Here is a 22,346-nt window from a genome sequence, read left to right on the forward strand (position 1 = left end):
GAAGTCAGAGAATTTTCACAAAAGTCAATTCGATTGACAAGCTACATACTGATTTAGCTAATTGATCTGTTGTATAAGCGTCTCATTTTAAATGCTAACAAGGAGATTTGCCGTTCATTTAAATCGTTCGCTGGTGGGGATTTTGGGTATAGTTATCGATAAGACCGACGCTGCATATCTCAGGTCGCTCCCTTGCGTAGTTGTAAAAAAGGCATTTCAAGTTACTCGCAGAGATCCAGAAACTAAAGTAGATCTTATTTTGTCGCGAGCCGGCATCTTCGAGACGCCAAAAGATATCGATGATTTTACAATTTGCCCTTCTCATAGATCAAATTTTGGTACTGGTGTAGGGTGGATTCGTGGTTTCATTCGTAGATATAGATTCCAAATACCTATTGGGGAATTGGCAAGCGTGTACCACAGATAGTACGCAAGATGTCTGGAAAATTCATATAACCTGGTTATTTACCACCTTGTGCAAAATTACGCGTCCCGTCAGACTTAGGTCTCGATTGGGAATTGGTCAGTAGGCTACCAAAAATCCAGACAGAGGCGGAGTTTTCTATACTAATGTCTGAGCACTTTGTAGGCTTCCCGCCGTCTGGCGGGACGCGTAATTAAGCACACAGTGCTAAAGGGCCCTTCGGCAGTAGCTACAAGAGGTTGAAAAAACCTTTTTTCTCTTCACCGAAAATCACATCAAAATTTTTCCTTGCTAAATTTCAAGTGTGCTGCACATATCAGCACCCCCGGGGAACCCCTAAACACAAGAGGGCGAGGATGCGCGCCGGGAATTTCGAAAACGATCCCTGTAAAATTTTAAAAGGTACCTAAGTCTTATCCGTCTGGGAGTGGCAACAACTGATATCTACCCCTAAAAGGTATCAATTTAAACATAAAAAGATTGAAAAATCCCAAAAATAAGAACTCCTTTATCGATGTGCTCCAGAGGCTCAAGTCAGATCATCACCCTAAAAGGTATCAGCTGGGTCTCTGGTAGTCCACTAATGTTTGAGACACCGTAAAAGGTACCAGATCACTGATTTTGACCCCTGAAAGGTACGACAAGCATCCTCGCCCATTTCCAGTCACCTCCTCCCCCCCCCCCCCCCCCCTCACCCACCAACCCTGTCAGAAGAAGAAGATGTGATTTGGCAACTACAAGCTGTCAGTCTCAACTCGTAAAATTCACGTGAACTGGTTATTTACTTATAAAAACTTTTAGGCACTAATCTTATGCTGATAAAATTTGTCCTGCTTCGAGGCAAGACGACTGTATTTTTTTTGTTTTGTTCGTCTTGACAAAGGGAAAGGGATTTAAATAAAAGTACGTCTGCATTTGTTAAACAGAGTATTCAAGTGCATCCAGAACTCGATGTGTGCACTTCTAGTGCATTAAGTATTTTTTTGTAACGTAGCCAAAAATCTTGCGATGTCTACTGTTCAAGCCTTTTTTCTCTTTTCAAAGAGGCATCAGAATTATTTTCATGTAAAACACGTGTCATGCTCTGTTTTCAAGGTATCCGACCAGGTGTGACTGAAAATGGCACCTCGCTTTGATAGGAATACTTCTGTTGTTGCTTCTTACTTCCTGAAATTAGAAAAAGAAGAAACAACGCGAGAAATACACACACACACACACACACATATATATATATATATATATATATATATATATATATATATCCAAATTCTTTCATCACATAAAAAGTTGTAGGAGCTGATAGCATATTTTGAAATTGGCAAAAGACCTTGGCCCCGCCATCGTGAAAAATGGCTAAAAAATCTTTTTCCAGAACCGTTTTTGACTGATTTATGCGTCCGATGCAGATGTTATCAGACGTTATAATCTGCATTTCGTGGGAAGAGGGGAAATAAATCTGTAGATAGTCAATGCCAACAACAGCAATTCGTAAATTCAAGTTTTCCACATCTTCGTGGATGAAACGAAAATGGTCATAACAAAATCGTGCCACACGAAGCACAGCCCAGAGTGACTCTGATGGGAGTTCCTACTGAAGAGACCCACGGCAATATTTATTTGCTTTAATGCTGATTATCGGGGCGCCAACAAGGAGTCTGTCCTCCAACTGAACGTTAATAAAAACTAATCAAAATGAGTGTGGTTCATCTTGTTATACATAACTATGGCGGAGTATAGCGAGTGTTTATCAGGTGTATAACTTAAGAGAAAAAGCAGTCAGACATAGAAGTCTTTCTCGTATTCTTGTTTTCTTTTGTACCTATGCCCTCTAGGAAAAGATCACTTACGAAACTGCTCGAATTTATTTTTAAAAAAAAAGAGGAAATTGTTTCAGCAAAAAATTTCAAATTTCAGTTGTTTCTAGTAATTATTACGGAAATGCTAGTTGATGGAGAAATTAGGTAAAGTTTCTTCAAATCAAAAAGAGTATACCATTGAAAGATTTGGATAAAATCATCAAGCCTCTATGACCCTCGAAACATTAAATGTCATTTTCTCAATGGGCAACTAACTGTTCGGAGTCAGTTGAGAAGTGATTTGGCCTCTGAAAAATTCAAGTACTTGAGATCGAGACTTCTTGGAAACTTCAAATTTATTAATCTACAGTTAAACATTAAATGTAGGGAATTTTGTATCAAATGCATCTATTAGTGATGCACACAAAAAGGTTAACACGAGGATGTAAAGTGTGAAAAAAGTGGGATGACATTTGAATAAATTCCGGCTCTATGCCTTTCCTTTGTGCTGAAAAACCGGAAGAGTCGTCATTACGGACATAAATGTGATGTTTCTTTTTCCAAACCAATGTACATCAGAGTTGTAGCTGTGTGTACATCAGAGTTGTAGCTGTGTGTACATCAGAGTTGTAGATCAGAGTGTGTACATCAGAGTTGTAGCTGTGTAGATACATCAGAGATGTAGCTGAGTTAAAAATTGATCACGTATGCATGTTCGTTTGATACAAGCACTTTGATCGTCGCTTGATGCGAGCGCTTTTCCTTCGCGCGGTTCAACCGTACCTGCAATTTCCAGACATAAATTCGTTGCTATAAGTTGCTATATAGAGTTAAGACTTCACATTAATCGACTATTCCTTGTTCTTTCATCCACTGCTAAGCCAACCGAGCCACCACCGACTCATATAGATCTAAGACTAAACACGCACATCCATCATTCCTCGTTTTTTCATCCCCTGCCGGGTCAAACGAGCCACTAGTAAAACCACCAAAGACTTGACGCGTATAATCATTATTCCTCGTTCTTTCATCCTCTGTTGAGTCAAACGAGCCGCTAGTAAAATCACCAAAGACTTGACGCGTATGTTCATTATTCCTCGTTCTTTCATCTTCTGCCGAGTCAAGGTCAAGTCGAGTCGTTCTTTCATCCTCTGCTGAGTCAAAGGAGCCACTTGTAAAACCACCAAAGACTTGACGTGTATGTTCATTATTTCTGGTTCCTTTCATCCACTGCCGAACCAAACGAGCCTCTTGATACACTCGACTCCCGTTATTTCGAACAGCCTCGGGGGGAGATTTTGTGTCAGTAATAGCGAGAGTCCGTAACAGCGGGATACTAGAGAAAATAAGTTAAAAGCCCAGGTCGCACCACAGCCCAAACAAAATTACGCTGGGTTCCGCTTTATCTAAGATCGTTCTAGCGAATGGAGGTTCGAAATGACGAAAATTTTGGCTTACGAATGACCTTAGCGCAATATTAATAAAAATGAAAACATCCATCCATGCTGAAAGTTGGCGGCTGAATATTAAAATTCCCATCGATTGAATAGTTTAACTGCAGGTCATATCTGGGTCAAATGACTAGCGTTGACAGCTCCGGAAGCGGTGTCTTTTGTTTTCTCAATTTTTTCAAAATTTCCTTGCCCCACCCATACGCTTCGATGTCTTTGAAGTTTCTGCGGACCTTCCGAAATTTTAGAAACTCGTGAAACACCGGTCGCATAAGGAAACACGTTGCAATGACAGACATTAATCCTTTTTTGACGGATTCTTGATGGAAACGTCCCTAGGGTGACCCTAAACATATGAGATAATATGTAACTACGCAAACACAACATTTCTAACGTGGCCTCACAAACCGGATAAAGTTTCGGCCGCAAGCAGGAAGTTCTCATGTTCGCAGCCAATTGAAGAATGGTTTCTGTATTTTCTTTTATCGCAATGTCACTTTGCATTATGTGAGTAAGGATTTGGACGAAGTACCTAAGTGTCCGCTATAGCGAGAAAAAAGAGAAGTGAAGTGTTTCGCTGGGTGGCATGAAAGTGTCCGCATTTCAGTAATAGCCCGAGTCCGTAGTAAAAACGGGAGTTTAATTCAGTCATTTCTTGATGCGTCTCACTGGGGCTCTTGACGCGATGGTGAGATGTCCGCAGGGCCAGAGTCGATTGTAAATTTTCCATCAAGATTGGCCCTGTATTGTGTAGATGCTCCTATTATTTTACTTAAGCGGCGCTGGTAGATGATTTGGTTTGATGATAGCGTAAAGGGACAGCTTTGAACCAGTGTGTTCGTCATCGAACTAAAATTTCTACTTCTCAAACCAACGAGTACACCAGTCAAACCAGTTCGTTTTGTCAACTGATCGAAGGAAGAATCCACTCAGCTAACTCGCTATTGTAAAAAAATCAAGCCTTGCTTACAAATGAAATTTATTATTGAGTGCAATAGCAAATCGAGTCAGAGTGGACGTGATTGTTTGTGTTTGGTTAAAGCTAGTACAAAGTCTGGAGTTCAATTCGCTAGGACCCGTCTCCTTTACCAATTACTGTCATCTTGCTAGCGCAGAGAGGCGGACTTTGTCCAGTTGTTATTTTCACTTGAGCTTAAAAAATATCTTCTCACGCGTTGTCTTGTTTCCTATCACATCCATCACGTATAAATTACACATGCCCGTGAAGAGTCTGGGATCTCATCTTAAAATCAAAATTCTTTCTCGAATGGTTATAAGTCGCGACTGAGTTACGAATGGTCTTTGCTACGATCGACGGTGGACTGTTGTTGGTTGTCTATTGTCAAGAGACTCCGGGTAAGCCATCATCTATTATTTTCAATGAATTTCTTTTTAAGTCTCTTAAAGCAAAATGTCTGTCTTCTTAGCTAACGATTAAACGGCTAGAGATCGCAGCCCTGTGCATGGTCTGCGCGGTTTTGTCTGTTTTCGTGAAAGTCGTTTTGCTACCTGTGTTGATAAATCTGTGTCATTTCAACACTGCACGGCCACATCTCATGCTATTTTAAACCAATTTCTTGTGTCTCTACCATGGCTAAAAGCTCCTCCAGTTTCGTTTCCCAGAGCAAAGTAAGACCAAAATCCGCGACTCAGAGCAGCCCCTCTGCAACAACTTCTGCTGGCTTGCTAATGAACTAACCATACAGTAATAGGAGTATTCTACTCGAATCTCCAACTTAACAAGTACACAGATCGCGAGGGGGTTTCTAGTTCAGCTTTATTATCATCTAGGAAGGCATCGTCGCTTGATACAAACGCCCTCCTTTGCACGGTTCAAACGTACCTGTACATGCGTCTTTTTTATTTCTGGTTTGCTCAGCTATCATGTCACATGAGATAAGCGTCATTACATTTATCGAGCTCCTGTGACTATCACACAGTACTTTTAAAACTTAAACCTCTCCCCTCTATGCTCATTGTTGCTAGCATTTTAAACTGAACGAACAAGACAGCTGCGCGGTTGTCCGATTTTGTTATCACTCGTATGATTACAGACCGAATTGGACAGAAGGTCTGTCATTGATTCACAGCTGGTCGTGATCAAGAACAAACCAACAAATTCACAAAGAAGTAAAATGACATACATAGAACATAATTTCGTATTTTCCCCAGATTTTCTTCACTTTCTTACATTTTCCTACACTAAAATTGTCCATTCTACTGAAGGAAACTTTCTCTTTGGTTCGTCACACTGTTCGTGAAACCACTTGGCTAATTACTCACTAAAATGAGTTTAAAATACGGAGCACCTGCCTTAAGACTCGCGAGAAAGTACTAAATCTCCTTTTTAAGTTAATCTTCAATTTCCGCACGTAAATAGGGTTTCCCTCTTGCTTGTTTGTTTTTTTATACTCGAGTTTATGAATTAAAGTCACCGAGGAGATCTAAAGCAAAAATGGGATTATTTATAGAACGGACTGTAAATGACATGTGACATGTCCTAATTCGATGGTAAATGAAAAATTATCCCTATATTCAATAAGCTATAAGTAAAATTCATTAAAATACTATGCCTTTATGAAACCCAACACAAGTCGATCACATAAGGCCTGCCGTGAAGACAAATAGCTTCTAAACGGTGTTTATAGGTTTGACCTCTTGACTGAGCTCTAAGTAGTTTTTATGTGACTTTCAAAGTGGAAGACGTAAACCCGTGTTGCACAAGCCATGGAAATTAATATGAGGCATGCTGGATTTGAGATCCATTTCAGAACTCCCACATGCAAACATTTATGTCTGATATTCCTTTCCGGCTGTCAACAAGAGATGCAACCGAGACCCGCATCAATATTCATAGCAAATCATTTTGAGATGGTTAAAAACAGAAGTGATCAGGAATATGCTCTTTAGTTCATCAGGGTTCATCAGTCTCGGGCCACTGAATTCTCAAACCGTTGGACTGGGGAAGCAACCTTATCGATCTCCAAAGGTATAGCGTGTTTCTTATTTTAGATCAACCTGGAAAAACGCTTATATCAGCGCGGATGAAATGCAAAAATTTCCCTTTTTTTGATCTTCCTTTAGTAATAGGAGGCTACAAGTCTATTTGCTGACAGCGGACTTCAGTGCATTCTATCACAGGTACGTTGAATTGCCATGAGACGTTCAACGCTTCTCAACTCACAACAATTTGGAGGAAAAACAAGTCGACTTTGTAAGGCGAACATATAGGCAGATTGATTTCCTGTTTCCAAACTAATTCTAATAACTTTACAGTCCATCAAAAATAGTTATATACATGCGCCAGCGGTGTCTTTAATAAGATATCATACATTATCTTTGGTGTTATTTTTTTATTCTACCGGATATTAAACTGAGAATAAAAGATTAGTTAAAACGAATATTATGTTATTGTTATCGTTTCTTTCTGATAATTTTCGTTATTGGTATTATGCGAACAAATGAAGGAACCGTGCAGAAATTTGAGAATAATCAAAAAAACTATTTCTGAGAGTTATCTTTATTCATCGGGACAGAACACGACAAACGAGAAGACGACAAATTAGAAATGGGTGGGCAAAATGGTTAATTTCGGATCCTTCGCCCAAAGGAACGCTTTGGATCAGTGATCCAATGATCCGTCTTTAGATCACGCAGATCAGTGATCCGATGAATCCTTGTCCATAGTGGATTTGATAGATCATGGCTTGCTCGAAAGGAACGCCACGGATCAGAAATCCTGATTCGGATTCTCCCAATGGAACGCACCCTAAGATTTTTCACCAGGGTTACTAACGGAGAAAATCAAAATGTCCTGCTGCATTCCTTTTCCTGTTTCCAGTATTTCCGTTCCTGTTCACAGCTTCAGTGACGTCCTGAAATATCATCGACTCAATCAAAGTGAACTTAGTTAAAAAAAAAATTAAATGTTTTGTTTCCTTTCAATTTACAATCGATTCCTCTCACCACACCCCAGGTTGGTATCGAATAAGATTTTAGGAGGCCATGGGTGTTCCCTTTACTGATTATTTATTCAGTAACAACAATGTAATCCTATTAAACTTTAGCAACAGAAAAATCAGGGAACTAAAGATGAAACCAAATACCGAGTGGATTGTTATCACAGTCCTCTACGCCATCACGATGTTCGTAGCGTTTGCAGGGAATAGTTTCCTCATCTATATCGTGTGGAAGAAACCTGAAGTCAGATCACTGACAAGCTTTATGTTCGTCAACATGGCCATCGCCGATTTGCTGGTAACCTGGTAGTGATACCCTGGTCGATTTCCGAAATATATACAGACGGTTTGTGGATGATCCCGGGAGTATTTGGAAAAGTCATGTGCAAAGGTGTTGTATACGTTGCCTATGTCACGTTAACAGCATCCATTCTCTGCCTGACGTTCATGGCGATCAACAGGTACTGCACCATCGTTCATCCCCTCCGCCGCTATCTTTGGTTTCGAAAGCCCAAACTAACCGTTCCATTTATTTGGATCGGGTCACTGGTCTCCATGTCCATTTTCCCTGTTATTCAAACCGTGGAGAACTACAATAATTCTTCCTATTGCATGCTATCTGTTTACATCTTGGGTGATCCAGATTGGGCTCTTCGAGGAATGTACCTCTTCCTTTTCGTCGTCAACTATCTCATCCCCTTGGCAGTTATTTCTTGCCTGTATGCCATCACTGCATGGAATTTATGGTTCCATGTTGCACCTAGAGTGAATACTTTGAGAGGAAATCGGGCGCAACTCGAAACCTCCAAGAGAAGAGTGGTTCGGATGCTCATTATCGTTACCTGTGCCTTTGCCCTTTGTTGGCTCCCACCACAAGTGGTCCACATGATGTACATCATTCACGAATCTAAGGCTTACCTACATATACAGCCGATTGTCAGCTTTGTGTGTTTCTGGTTTGGACACGCTAACAGTGCCGTTAACCCATGGCTGTACATTCTGAGTACCAAGACAAATACGGCATTTACTAGGATCGTCAGTAGAAATAGCAGCGGGTTGCCTTCAAGTCTCACCATCAAAACATCAGAGGCCGTCTTACCACCTGAAGATGAAGCGATACAGAATGAATCAAGAATATGATCTCTCTCATAACATGAAACTTTTATTACCAATTTGGTAACTGTACGATAGAAACTCGCTTTAAAAGGATTTACGTATTACTAATTATATAATATAATAAAAACACTTATATACGGTTTCATAAAAGTTACTGTGGTAATCCGAGAAATTCCATGAGAAATTGATATTTGTGATCAATTGTTTTGAGCCAGTGTGGTGAGGGTGCTGAACTAGTGATCTGGTGGTCACGGGTGAAAGCCCTCTACCTTATTACTCGCTGGATTTATTCTCGTTTTTCCCTAGGGTCGATTCCTTGACTCGCTTGGATTTCTAGACACTATGATTATTTACAACGACTGTTTTCCAATTTGATTGAAATGGTCATAAAAGCCCCATGAGGGTATTGGTCAAGAAGGAAACACTGACATGTTTCTTCAGTGCTCCGGGTAGCGTTGATTAAGTGTATTTGCATACCGCTTTCACGATAATAACTTAACAAACAATGTAAGTTTATAATTAGCTGTTTTGAAAGGAGATTTGTACTTTGTAGATTTGGAATATTACTTTTCCGACGATGGCAGCAACAATATAACCAGTAAATGTGTACGCAAACCCTGGCTGATGTACCTTTGGAACAAAGGCACATTTGGTTTTTCTAGTATCACCTTGTTATTGTTTCTTGCTGAAGCAGTCATCAAGGCTTTTAGGTCTACTTAAGTGTAATCTGGGAGAGCTGAATATAGGTTTTATGTCTCATTTAGTTGTGCATTTTAGAGCCCCAAACACACTAGCCAAAGGTACCGGTTTAGTTAATTTTTTTGCGATACACAGAACATTATTGCCCTCTTAATTCCCGCCGGATTGCCATATTCTGAAAGCCGTTCTCGTAGATTAAATTGTTGAGTACTGAGAAGCAAATGCAGGGAGATTTTGGATGCGACCTCCCTTTGAAAAGACCTCTATGGAAAAAGAGAGTGTTGTGAAGTGCTATTACTATTCAAGATTTTTTTTTTTGGATGTGTTTGTGAACTTGTATAAAAAATGCATTTGACCGGGTCAGAATCTTGAACAAGGGGTTAAACTCTGCGAAGACAGTCAACACATTAGCTACATGTTCACTAATAAGGTATTTTAGAGCATGCACTACAGTGAATAAAAGAGAGGGACAATTTGGTAAGCTATAGAAAATGTAATAAAGAAGAAGAGAACAAAGAGCGTTGGTGTCTCCTGATTGTGTGGGTCTACTCAGAAGCTAGTTTTATTTGTCATTGCATCTTTACAGAAGGTTATACAATGAACAACAAACAAAGTTACTCACACACCCAACTAAGAGAATTTTTCCAAAGTCGAAGTAAAAATGAAGAAGGTTTTGAAACAAAAAGGAGAGATGTAAACATATTTTTACATTGTTTACGCTAATTTATTTGATTATTCATCACGAGAAATGTATAGAAAATCCTGATGCAATGATGCATGGTTCTAAAACGTTTCTTACATGACCCTTTTACTCCCATGAGTGACCATGACAGAATTTCTCCTTAGCAAATCAATACAATATCAAACAGACAAGTCATGAGAAAAAAAATCAACTAGGGGATTATTAGTTGATTCAATAAATTCTCAGAGCTAACATCATAACAGTTGTATCGCAGACAGTAAGGAGAATTACTAATGAGATTTTGGGAGCGAAAGGATTAAGAGAGACACTGAAGTGCCGAGGAATCCCAAACAAAAAAAATTGTTTCAGTTGATTTCCTAGATATAGATACACGTTTAAAAAAAGTTTTAAACTTCTTGATTTATTTATAAAAACCATTTATTGCCCTAGCTGTTTGGCCTCTATCGAATATCTTAAGTTTAAGTCTACAGTCAATTTTTGTTGACTTGGCAGGCCATTAGTTGTGATTAAAATGAATACACCTCTCATGGAAAAGGCGAAAGATTACCAGCCAAAGGTTACGGTTAAGTGTCTGACAGCGGGATAAAATTGAAAAAATTGTTATACGTAACAAATTCAAATTGTCTGACAGATTATGGAGTTATTTGTCACCCATGATATCAAGGTAGTAACAAAATTTTCCTATTTCTTTATTTTCATCTTTTTCTCCGTCGAGATGTAGCAGGACAGATATTTTTTGGGCAGCAGACGTTAAGGCCAGCAAACCATCTAATAGACCTGGTGCTGTTCTGTGTCTACCGTTTCGATTGGCAAGGCCATATATTCTGTCAGGGGAAGAGCACAGTGGCCATGAATAGTATTAATAAGATCTTCTGAAAAAAAGGAACTCCCAGTTACCATTTCTAGCCTGAATGACAACTCTCTTCCATGTTGGTTGCCTCTGAGGTGTACGAGATGGCAGCTTACCTTTCCTCGAGATCATTATGCTGTCCTTCGTTTCCACAGCGTTTGGTAATCTCTCCTCCAAGGAACATCGACCAAATCTTTTTAACGTAGAAGATCATGCTACCCCAGTAATCCTTAAAAAGAAAAACGAATGGAATGTGGGCACTAATTGTAAGACTCGAGGCATCAGTTGAGTGAGTTTTACGAGTTTCTTCCTCCGTCACCTTAGGAAGAGTAACATTGGACGTGAGTTCCTGAACTTCACAGGTCAAGACTAATGGTCGACGAACGGCGGTATTTGGTGACTGTAACCACCAAGAAAAAAGGTTTCTGATAAAGGAATTGTAGTCTTTATTGCTTGAAAACTGTTTGGGACCCTCGCGAACACAGTGGCCATCTGAAAAGAAAAACTCCCAATCTCCATTTCTAGCTTGAATGATAAACTCTTTCCCTGGCTGCCATATAATGAAGGCAGCGTTTGTTAGATCAGCGCACATGTCATTTGCGTTCGAGATGAATGAGATGGCAGCGCGCAGAAATTTTAAGGTTGACTGGTCATCTTCACTGAGATTTCCATGGTGTCCTTCGTTTCCGCAACGCTTCGCGATCTCTTTTCCGAGGACTTTTGATGATATTTTATCAACTCTTAAAATGTTGCTTGGGTAATCCTGGCAAGTAAAATGCAAAAAAAAAAAATGCTTTCAGTAGCCTGCAAGATTCTCAGGAAATTCTCACGCCATTTTCCCCCAGCTTTCTTTTTGTCGTACTATGTCTACACTCATTAATATTTAATAATCGAGCCGAAATTTCTTGGAAATACAGCTAAACCTCTCTGGTAAACAATAATTGTAGCAGATGAAGCCACTAAAAATTTGCCTGTATGTACATTTTCAAAAGCAAAAAATGCAAGCTCAGTGTCAGCACTATGAAATGATGATCAGATATATTATTAATTACAAGCTGTTTGCTTAGTGCATGTTTCATGTAACAAACCCGTAAAATGTTGGTTTTTACGTCTTACCAACGTTTGTTTAAGACAGGTGTTCTTTCTGACGAGATCAATTTCGTGTAAACAAGTGCAATGTACGTCTTCATGGAGAAGAAACATTTCCTGCCCAATCGAGACAAAATAGACCTAAGTCTATTATTAAAGTGAAGCTGTGATATGCGGCCTAAGCTTCAAATGTCCGCGAATAAAATTATATGTATATATATATATATATAGATATTGCTCTTTGGCATAAAAAACAAAGCTTTGCTTTCATGTCCAAATTGAGCACTCTACTAGGATGAGTCATTGCTGCTAGCATTATGCATGCTCACTAGTTTTTCTAGTTTGAGCACTCTGGCATGGCTTAGATGATCCCACATATGTGAGATCACTTGGGGTGGCTATATGGTCTTACCTCCATCCTAGCATCAGCACTGCACTGATGAGGCCCAGAAGGCCGAAACAGTACTGTCTGCAGTTAGTTATATATATATATATATATATATATATTCTTGCTTGGCAAAAACCGTATGTGAAGCTTAACCTTTAGGAATATATCTGTTGTAAGTTTGACAACAAGGTTATTTTTCCTTTCCGATGTCATTCTTGTTATTTCCCATAATTTGAAGATATTGCTAGCAAGCTCAGGAAAAAAGTCGATTGACTTAATTTACGGCTATGGAATTTTGTCTATGATTCGTTCACGGCAAGGCGGTTTTTTTTTTTGTTAACAAAAGATACGGGTTACTTTCGCTTTCATGCAGCATATGATGTTTATTTTCCCTTTTGTAAAGTGAATGGATATCACGTGTGTACCTCATGAAAAACTAGTTGAAATCACGCTTGGAAGCCAATTGGGCGATAAGTAGGTAATAGAAGTACGAATGCCAAGCGCGATTTCCACTTGTCTTTCTATCACAATTGCTTCATTGTTCAATCCAAATTGATGAGTATCCGTAGATTCGTCCCAAATTTGACTCTAGGAGCCGTTTTTAAAAAAGTTGCAGATTCATCAACCGTATTCGTGACGAAAGGCCAAATCACAGCGAAAAGGCCAAATCACAGCGAAAAAACTGCGGATAAAAAAATATCCGGATACGTGTGGACAGGGCCTAAGTCCGTCTGTGGGATTTAATATGAGCCAAATAAACTTAAAGTCCATGTAAAATGCCAGCTTCTATTCAGTTTTAAATTTGGAAAGTTTGAATCGAATGCGACTGCAGTCGCGACCATAATTAATGCATAATTCATTTGTTATCACATTTACCCAGATATCCACAGTTGCAGATTCAAGGACATGCGCAATGAAGACGCGCAAATTTCAAACATACGAAAACGAAAGCAGTAGGGCATTATTCATTAGTCATTGTTGCTTAAAGTGTGAGTTTATTTATTTTATTTTTCTCTTTCCCTTTTTTTCTTCATACTTTCTATTCCTTTTTATATTTTATTTTGGAAGAGCTATTCGGTTTTTGAAGATGAAGAAGCATTAGGTTGGAAAGAAACAGTTCGCTCTTTTACCTCTTTTACCTAGATTGATTTCGGAAAATAACAAATGAAATTCATGAGCTGGAAGTGGATTAAGACAGACTTAATGAAAAGGAAATTGAGTGCTCTAACTGAGTATCGTGACATTTCTCTTTAATTAAAGTAATACTGTTGCAAAAGTATGCCTAGAAAAGCCATTTTCTTCATGCCAAGACATTATGAGATATCGTCGAATGTTTTCTAATTTCACCAGAGCCGTCTTAAGTCGGGATTACATTTGGCGCATATTCAGAAGACAACGTTTAAAACAGGATTGAGTCAACCTTGCTCGTAGCAGGAGTCATGTGCATGTGCCTATTTGCACATGTACGTTATCGGTAAGTTTAAGACTTGAGATCCTAACAGAGTAATCAGCAGCTACCCGATGTATTTCCATAACTAACAAGATGCAGTAATTCAAACCGCGGACGGAATCAAAAATATAACATTACTGGCCCTCAGACCTTTCGTTAGTGTTTTAAAATTGAAAAGCTGAGATATCACAGTGATTATATCTCGATCATTTGCCATCGTTGTGCACCTGAAAAAGTTGGATTCCTGCAGGAACTTGGTGTTGCACGTGGGTCGAGTATGTTGCCCCTTTTTTCTTTGCCTTGATGTTTATGTACGATTATTTAAAATTTCAGGGGTTTCCGGAAGAATTGAAAATCAGAGTGAAGAAAACAAGCCCACATATTCTTGGAAATAAGATTCGATGGCTGTGGAAAGGAAAGTAAAGTCTCAGTGAATTCGACCGGATGGAAGTTAAAGTTTTGAAAACGGCCATCCATTTCATTCCAAAAGGATTGCAATGTTTTTCTGTCGGTTAAATTATACCGTAACAGAAATTTTTGGTTGGTTATAAGTAAATTGTCAGGCGGCTCTCAGACTTCTCATGGGTGTTTGCTGAGATATTGCAGGGATGATATCTCAATCGTTTGCCATCGTCGTGGACCCGAACAGGTTTGATCCCTACAAGAACTCGGCATTGCATGTGGGTCGAGTTTGTTGCCATTTTTTTTCCTTCCGCCAATGGTTTTCTCAGGATTTTTATGTAAGATGATTTAAAATTTCAGGGGTTTCCGGAAGAATTTGAAATGGAAATGAGATTGCATCGCTGCGGGAAGTAAAGTCAAGTCTCAGTGAATTCGACCAGATGAAAGTCAATTTTTTAAAAGCGGCCATCCATTTCTTTCCGCAAGTATCGGAAGATGGAGCTGATCTTGGAAATGCAGCTTTCACATTTGCCCTTCCAGGAAACCAGTTCGTCCTCATATCTGGAGCAGGTGATTGGGAATACTATTTTTCCTTGGACGACAACAACAAAATAATCGGTCGATGTAAACACAAACCAAGGCAGTACTATGTTTGGGACGGTATCAAATTCACTATTTGTAGAATCCCCGAGTACTTGTCAACAGCACTTGCAATTGTCGACGGAGTTAAAACTTTAAAGAACGCTTGGAAAAACCTTGAACTGTTAAAGTAACTAGCTGTATATATAGACGCTGCCACGAATTGCTTGAATTGCGAGAAAACAACTCTATGTAGCTCAAGTTGTCAAATGATGCATACGGACCAACATGACAACTGAAAGCTTGCATGTCAGGCTTGACACCGATGACCATTTGATGAATAAGGCCAACGAATTTTGATGCGTTGGCTCAGCATTCTGCGAAATAGTATCCCTAAAAATTGTTTCTTGTTGTTCCAATGTTTGTTTAATCACAAAATTCATATATAAAATTTGAAATACAGCATAATATTATTAAAATTAATTAAATGCAGTTCCCTGTGTGAATACACAATTGTCATTCCTTTTAACATAACCTGACATCATTTTGATGAAAAATAGCACATTTCTCATAAAAAAAAAATGAAACATTAAAAGGCACTCAGCTTGCCTTAAAATGTCGGAAGTCGTATTTGTAAGGTCTTTTAATTTTGAAATTTTCCGGAGGGTAAATGTGTTTCGCTAACCCTCCTACCCCTCTTACCTCCCTTACTGGCAACCATCTTCAAGGTTCACTCCAAAACATCTAAATCAAATCTTGGATTCGCCAGTAGATTCGCTATGCATCAGTAAAATGTCAGATTATGTGCTAGTCATATGCGACGGTAACTCACAGTGAAATGCCGTGATCTCGCTCTTAAAGGTCTTGTAATAAATCTTGCTTTTCTGACTTTCAGAATTTCGGTTAACAGTTAATATGCTGTAATCTAATAAAGTAAAACTTGTCTTTAGTGGAAATTCAAATTAGCGCAGCGGGAACACTCCGATTAAACTCGAAAAAAATTTTCTATATTGAATTTCCCAGTTAACTCCGCACCATTTAAGTGCCAACACAAAAATTAAACCTAATTTAATCGAAGTTTATAAAAAATTATATAGATATCATTCTTCATCAATATAACATGATTGAATCAAACACTCATCAAACTCATTATTACGAAAAACTTTAATTTGAGCAGCTCTAGGTTTAAATGATATTCCATAGGATGCTTGGGATATACTTGTCCAAAATGCCAAAACAGCTATATCACACTATTTATCAAGCTTAATATCTTTATCTTCTTTTCCATCTTTATCAAATAACTTTGTTTTCGGTGTGATAGGAAATTCTGATGCAATAGATAAAATCTTTTACCGTCTACCACCTTATATGGTATTTTCAGCATCCTTTTTAAATTACCATGTTGACCATAGTCATCATAACCAACATTAGCATGTTTTGGCAGGTTTTCACCCATACCCCATTGTTTTCTGTTTTCGTAGCATTTATCCATAAAAAAACTCATCAAGTTCTTGGCTTTTTAATATATTTGTCATTATCATGGTGTAGTGATATACTAGCATTAAACCAAGTCTATTTTAATGGTTGATACTGCTGATGAGTTTAATAGTTTAAGTTTCATCTGTCTGTTAATTGGTAAATAAAAGCATACTACTCATCTTGATGATCCACTGGAATGTTTTTGGTTAAGTCTCTAAAATTACCATCATCAATTAAGAGGTTAAACTGGCAATCACCATTATTTTTTATAAACGACAGTGCAAAAGTTGTTATTATCATGGATGGTAACTGATAGTACACCTTTGTATACTACAAACAGCATAATAAAAGAGTCGGCTTGGTTAAATTTTACTGGAATGTAGAAGTTTGATTTATTTAATCCAAATAATGTCAATTCATTATTTGCGATAGGTAATGAAAACAAATCATCCACTACTCCGCTTTTATAAGAAGTCAAATCAGTAAAGTCTACCAGGAAAGAATCTACGTTTCTGGGAAAATTGTTAAACTTGCTTTTTTTATAAAAGACTCTTCAAAAAGTTGCTATTGTTCTGTTTGTGTTATTTAGTAAATTTAAAACACCATTGCTGTAACTCATAATACAATTAACAAATAGATTCCAAGTTGTCGTGCGTCTGTTCAGTAATAGATCACAGATGACGTCAAAATGTGGTAAGAACAAAAAAGTGGCACACGAGGCGCAGCCGAATGTGTCACTGATGTTCTTATCACATTTTGACGTCATTATGACGTCTTATCACGTTCTTATCACATTTTGACGTCAATTATGAGTTGTATTATTACGGCAACTTGGAATCTATTTCTTTTATAGGATAAAGAATTAACAAAAGTTTTAAAGATGACGTCATCCGTACTTCTGTCCTCCAATAGATTATGAGTGAGAACCAATCAGAATGCGTGCATAACTGAGCTTATTTTATAATTAGTAATATCATTAATTTTCTGTAATACCTTTGTTATAATAAATTCTGAATATAGTCTTTCACGAAATATTAGGGTATTTACAGTATTTGTTACTAAAATTTGGGTGTTTTCTTGGAGATGGGCTTGTATTGTATAATTTAAAGGGTAAAACTTTAGTACTCCTTTGTCGTCTTTAGTATCAAATAAATGATGATCGTATTCTGTAATAGAACCGTCATCGCCTTTAAGTTTTATTTGTAGGTATGAATTAAGATGAGATTTATAATTATCAAAAATAGATACCAAATAAATAACTTCGTTTACAACTGTAAGTGAATGTCGATCGCTCTAGAGTCAGACTGAAGAACAATACCTACACTAACAGGGTCAGAAGGTTTTAAAAATTCCATATGATCAGTTGTTATCATACATTGTACTGCGATAGTAAACTTTTTTTGTTGCAGTATCAAAGACTTTTTTTAGTAATAGGATTTTGAGGTCTAGTTGCATCAGGAACTTCTATCGGTACATTAAATGTTATACCTTGGTTTGTCTTTTCTTAAAGTTTATCCCAAAAACTAACTGAAAAATCATTATGACAACCCTTTACACCATAAATGACCACAGGTATTTTATTTAGATATGCAGCACCACTTCTATTTTTCATCATAATATCAAACATGAAATAATTTGGTGCTGGATTATAAAATTTTGTCGCATGAACAATAGTTCTTGTATTTTTATCAAAACTGGTGGTTGTCATTCTCGAAACGTTTTCAATTGAGCCTGTTACTGTAAAAGATACTGTGTTTATATCAATTCTATCACCGTCCCAAAATAATTAAAAAACTACAGTATATTCTGATTTTACTACTTGATACATGTTAACACCAATTCTTCCACTGTAATAAGCTTTAAAATTGTCTGTTTGAAAATCAAAAGGTTTGACTCTTTTTCTAAAGTGGTTGTTAACGAAGTCTTTCCCATCAACATCATCTTCATCACTAAAGTGACCAGTTTGATTTATAATATAAGCTAAATCATTTTTCATAGCTACATGCTCACTTTATGCTTTAATTGATCACTGACACATTTTTCGTATTGTGTTTTCATAAATGCAGTATTATCAGCAACAGTAATGTTAACAAACTTAACATTCGCAGCACGATAACTATCATGAGGTTGAGAATCAGCTACGTTTACAATATCACTGAGATTCATATCAAGATCTCCAGTCATCTTTTTTCAACTACCAAGCGGTAAAAGTCAAGAGACTTTTGCATCTACTTTAGCGATGCTTTCTTTGTGACTTATTTCTGTATTGAAAACAGAAGTGTCTACTTTAGCTGATATTGCTGTACGAATACCTTGAATGACAGAGTTACCTACTCACGCTTGGAAATTTTGACCTCAAATTGGGCCAAGGAAATGTCCACTAGATTCCAGTCCTTTTAAGGCCAAATTTCGCTCGGCCATTTTCATGGCGACTCAGAGGGACCCGGGGAGTCATCTATTTTGCCTGTTTGCGGGAGACTTGTAATGAAAACAAACGTTTGGCGCTAAAAAATAAAATCTATTCCTTTCAAGCTTTAGTTTGATATCTGATTCATCGACTTTGTCCATATTTCTTGATTTTTGCATTCGTAGTGAACACAGGGCTCCAAAGAACGATCGCAGTTACAAATATAAGTCTTCAGTCGACTTCAAAAACGGAGGTAAATAATGTTAAAGCACTCGTTTTGCTCAAAAAGGAAACGGTAGAACCACAGAAGAGATATTGATCGTTTATAATTTCGAGTTGAGCGGTCATAATTTTGCTTTTATATGTGTAAAAATTTGTAACAAAAATACTCAATTTTAATTGAAAGGAAATAGCCTGTGGCCCATGACCGTGGCGATCGGGCAATGGGAAGTAAGAAGAGAAGAACCCCTCGGAGATCGCTTGCATTTTCGCAGAAGAAACGATTCCCTGTAGCTGAACTAGCTAGAGAAAGGGCTACCCTTCGAAAAGAGTATCTGTCAAAGAGTAAAGAGCTCTCTGCTCTGAGAAAAAAGTTAGAGCGCCTACAAAAAAATGGCGAGAAAATACGAGAATGTGTGGATCAGCTTGAGCTTGAGGTGACCCCGCCAACTCAAAGCCGTGCGACAGCATTTGAAATCTTGCAAAACACTTCTACAAGTAGGAAAAAAAGCCCAACTGAACTCACTGGAGAGGGTAAATTAAATTTACCGAGACGAAGTGCCCACAGAAGGCAATTAGAGACCCTGATTGCTGCTTCAGAGGTGAACGGAGGTTCCGTGGAAAATAGAACTCCTGCTCTTGATGGAATGTTTTCCACTGTTCTCAAATATGGCAAAATGGCTGATATTTCTAAATATTTCGATTCTTCTAAAAAGCTTAAAAGGGCAGCTGCGATGAAAATAAATGCTCAAGCGAAGGAGTACGAGGAAAGCAATGAAAATTTCATCCGTTCCTTATCTCTACTGTATGCAGGGGGGATCATTGGAAAAGTAAAATACCAGCAGGGGAGATCAGCAATGGTTATGAGACATACTGGGAAAAGAACCATGAAAGGTTATCTTTCAAGGGAGAGAATCAAATTTGGCTTTGGAGTTCCCATTCCAAGGCCACTTGCTTACAGTGCTCTCATGCACAAAATTGAAGAAATCAATGTTGGAGAGACCTTGTCAGTGAGAGAAACACTGTGCACTACCTTACCCAGGGATCAACGAGTTGATGGGGTCTACAGAGACTTAGAGACAATGCTATTTATGCTTAGTCAATTTTACTTTGAAACAAATGAATTTAGAAAGGACAATGACAAACTTAATTGGTTTGGTCACAAAGAAGGATCCTTTAAAGTGGCAATTGGGGGGGATGGAGCACCCTTTGGGAAGTGGGATGAGTCAATGTCCTGGTTGGTGAGTTTCTTAAATGTTGGGCCAAGAGTGGCTAGCCCAAATGACAATTTTCTTTTATTTGGTGCCAACTGCAAAGAAGACCACCCATGTGTAGAGCAATTTACTCTGCAATTAACCTCCAAGATTGAAGCAATTGAGAAGAAAACATATACAGTGTCAGAGAAGCAAGTAACCTTCACTTTTGAACTGGTTCCCTCAGACATGAAATTTCTGGCTTTCCTTAATGGGGAACTTAACAATGCTGCCACTTATTTTTCCAGCTTTGCAAATGTATCAAAAGAGGACTGTGTTACACTGAATGGAAAATTTGGGCTAATGAATGATTGCAAGTGGAAACCATGGCCATACAAAGATAGATTAAACATTGCCAAACAGGTAGAAAGTTTTAAGGCAAAGCTTCCCTCCAGCCTTGCAGCCTCAACAAAAAGAACAAAAATCACCAAATTTATTGCCAGTAATAAATCAAGGCAGGAATTTCAGCCACTGATTGGAAAGTTGTGTGATAAAGAGGTTGTAGAGCCCCTTCACCTTAAAAACAATGGGGTACAGCATTTACACACAATGCTATTAAACCTAGCAATTTCTTCAAGTAACCTCCCACAGAAGATCTCCAGCCTATCAGACCTATCCCCAGCATGTGCAATGTCAAGGTACATGAAGGCACTAGAGTGTGATGTAAAAGCTGGACGTTTGAAAAAGCAGCTAGGAAAGTGGATGCTGGAAGATAGGTCTAAGGACAAAGACTTTTCTTACAGACTGACTGGAAAGGACTCAAGACTTATTTTGCATGGGTTTATGTACCTTGTGAATGCCATCAGGGGGGATTCAGATGATCCCAAATTGCTTATGAAACTTTTGTTCATTGTTTTCATTGCAATGAAGCTCAGAGATTGTGCCTCCATTTTTTCAATGTACCACATTACTCAGCCAGCCATTGATGAACTCAAGGTCTTAGCTCGGGATTACTTCACAGCAGTCACACTCTTCACAGGCACTGTATCAGGGACAGTTTGGAGCATTGGACATTTGGTCCCAGTTCACACCCAGTGGGTATTTGAGAAATATGAAACTGGATTAGGAGTGAACACCATGCAAGGGAGGGAAGCCAAGCATGTTCAAATTGCCAGCTATGCAAGAAACAGCCTTTATAAAGACCGCTGGAATCAGGTATTCAGGCATGATTACATCAGTAAACTTTGGCTCCCTCTCCGCCAGCCATCTCTCTTGACATATCATCAATCAAGAGACAGCCTCATCCCCAATCGCATTACCACAGATGCACAACACTTTTGGTCCTGTGGGTTTTCCAAAGGTGAACACGACGACAAATGTTTCTTTTGTGGTCATAAATTCATGGATGAGATCAAGAAGTCTGTTGCGGAGGGAAAGCCTACTAGAGAGTGTTTGAAGTACTTGTCTTAACTTGGTCGTGGCTTAGTCTTACAAGCCTAGTGGCCCATGACTGCCAGAGCTTATCCCAGTTTCCGTAGCATGAAGCAACTATTGTCAGGTTTCCCTGACAGTTTGCTGGTACCCATTTATACTCCTGGGTGGAGAGAAGCACTATGGAGTAAAGTGTCTTGCCCAAGAACACAACACAATGACCTGGCCAGGGCTCGAACCCGGACCTCTGGATCCGGAGTCCAGCGCGCTAACCACTAGGCCACCGTGTCTCCGACTAACTATAAATCGGAGTCAAAACATTGTACCAAAGAAATAACAGAATTGGGATCATGTGTCAGACACTCTCCGGCTACCTCAATTATTTTCATAATAATAACAAATTCTGAGAGCGTGAACCTATTTTAATAACCGGGAAAGAAATTTTATTTTAATACATACATACATACATACATACATACATACATACATACATACATACATACATACATACATACATACATACATACATACAGACAGACACACACACACACACACACACACACACACACACATACATACATACATACATACATACTTTTATTGATGCTCCCTAGAAAGGGTTTTTCAGCTAAACACAATACAATTACAAATACAGATTTAAATTTAAATTAATTAAGAATATAAATGTAATTATAACTATAATAAATGTCA

General features: G+C 38.4%; 2 protein-coding genes and 1 pseudogene across 2 annotated transcripts; 2 read left to right on the plus strand and 1 right to left on the minus strand.

The window, feature by feature from the left end:
• The first annotated feature begins 7,759 nt into the window (after nt 1–7,759).
• On the plus strand, nt 7,760–8,770 carry LOC131768637 (G-protein coupled receptor 83-like; annotated as a pseudogene).
• A 2,018-nt stretch (nt 8,771–10,788) lies between these two features.
• On the minus strand, nt 10,789–18,569 carry LOC131768648 (uncharacterized). Its single transcript, XM_066168321.1, has 3 exons — nt 18,396–18,569; nt 11,115–11,761; nt 10,789–10,972 (listed from the first exon to the last, which is right to left on the minus strand). Exons 1-3 carry the CDS (start codon nt 18,567–18,569, stop codon nt 10,789–10,791), a joined length of 1,005 nt encoding a protein of 334 aa, XP_066024418.1.
• Nucleotides 18,570–19,235: 666 nt separating this feature from the next.
• LOC131796097 (uncharacterized) lies at nt 19,236–21,674 on the plus strand. The gene has a single exon (XM_059113736.2). It carries the CDS (start codon nt 19,236–19,238, stop codon nt 21,672–21,674), a length of 2,439 nt encoding a protein of 812 aa, XP_058969719.2.
• Nucleotides 21,675–22,346: the final 672 nt, after the last annotated feature.

The sequence above is a fragment of the Pocillopora verrucosa genome, chromosome 6 (assembly GCF_036669915.1).
Source record: "Pocillopora verrucosa isolate sample1 chromosome 6, ASM3666991v2, whole genome shotgun sequence".
NCBI classification, from domain to species: domain Eukaryota; kingdom Metazoa; phylum Cnidaria; class Anthozoa; order Scleractinia; family Pocilloporidae; genus Pocillopora; species Pocillopora verrucosa.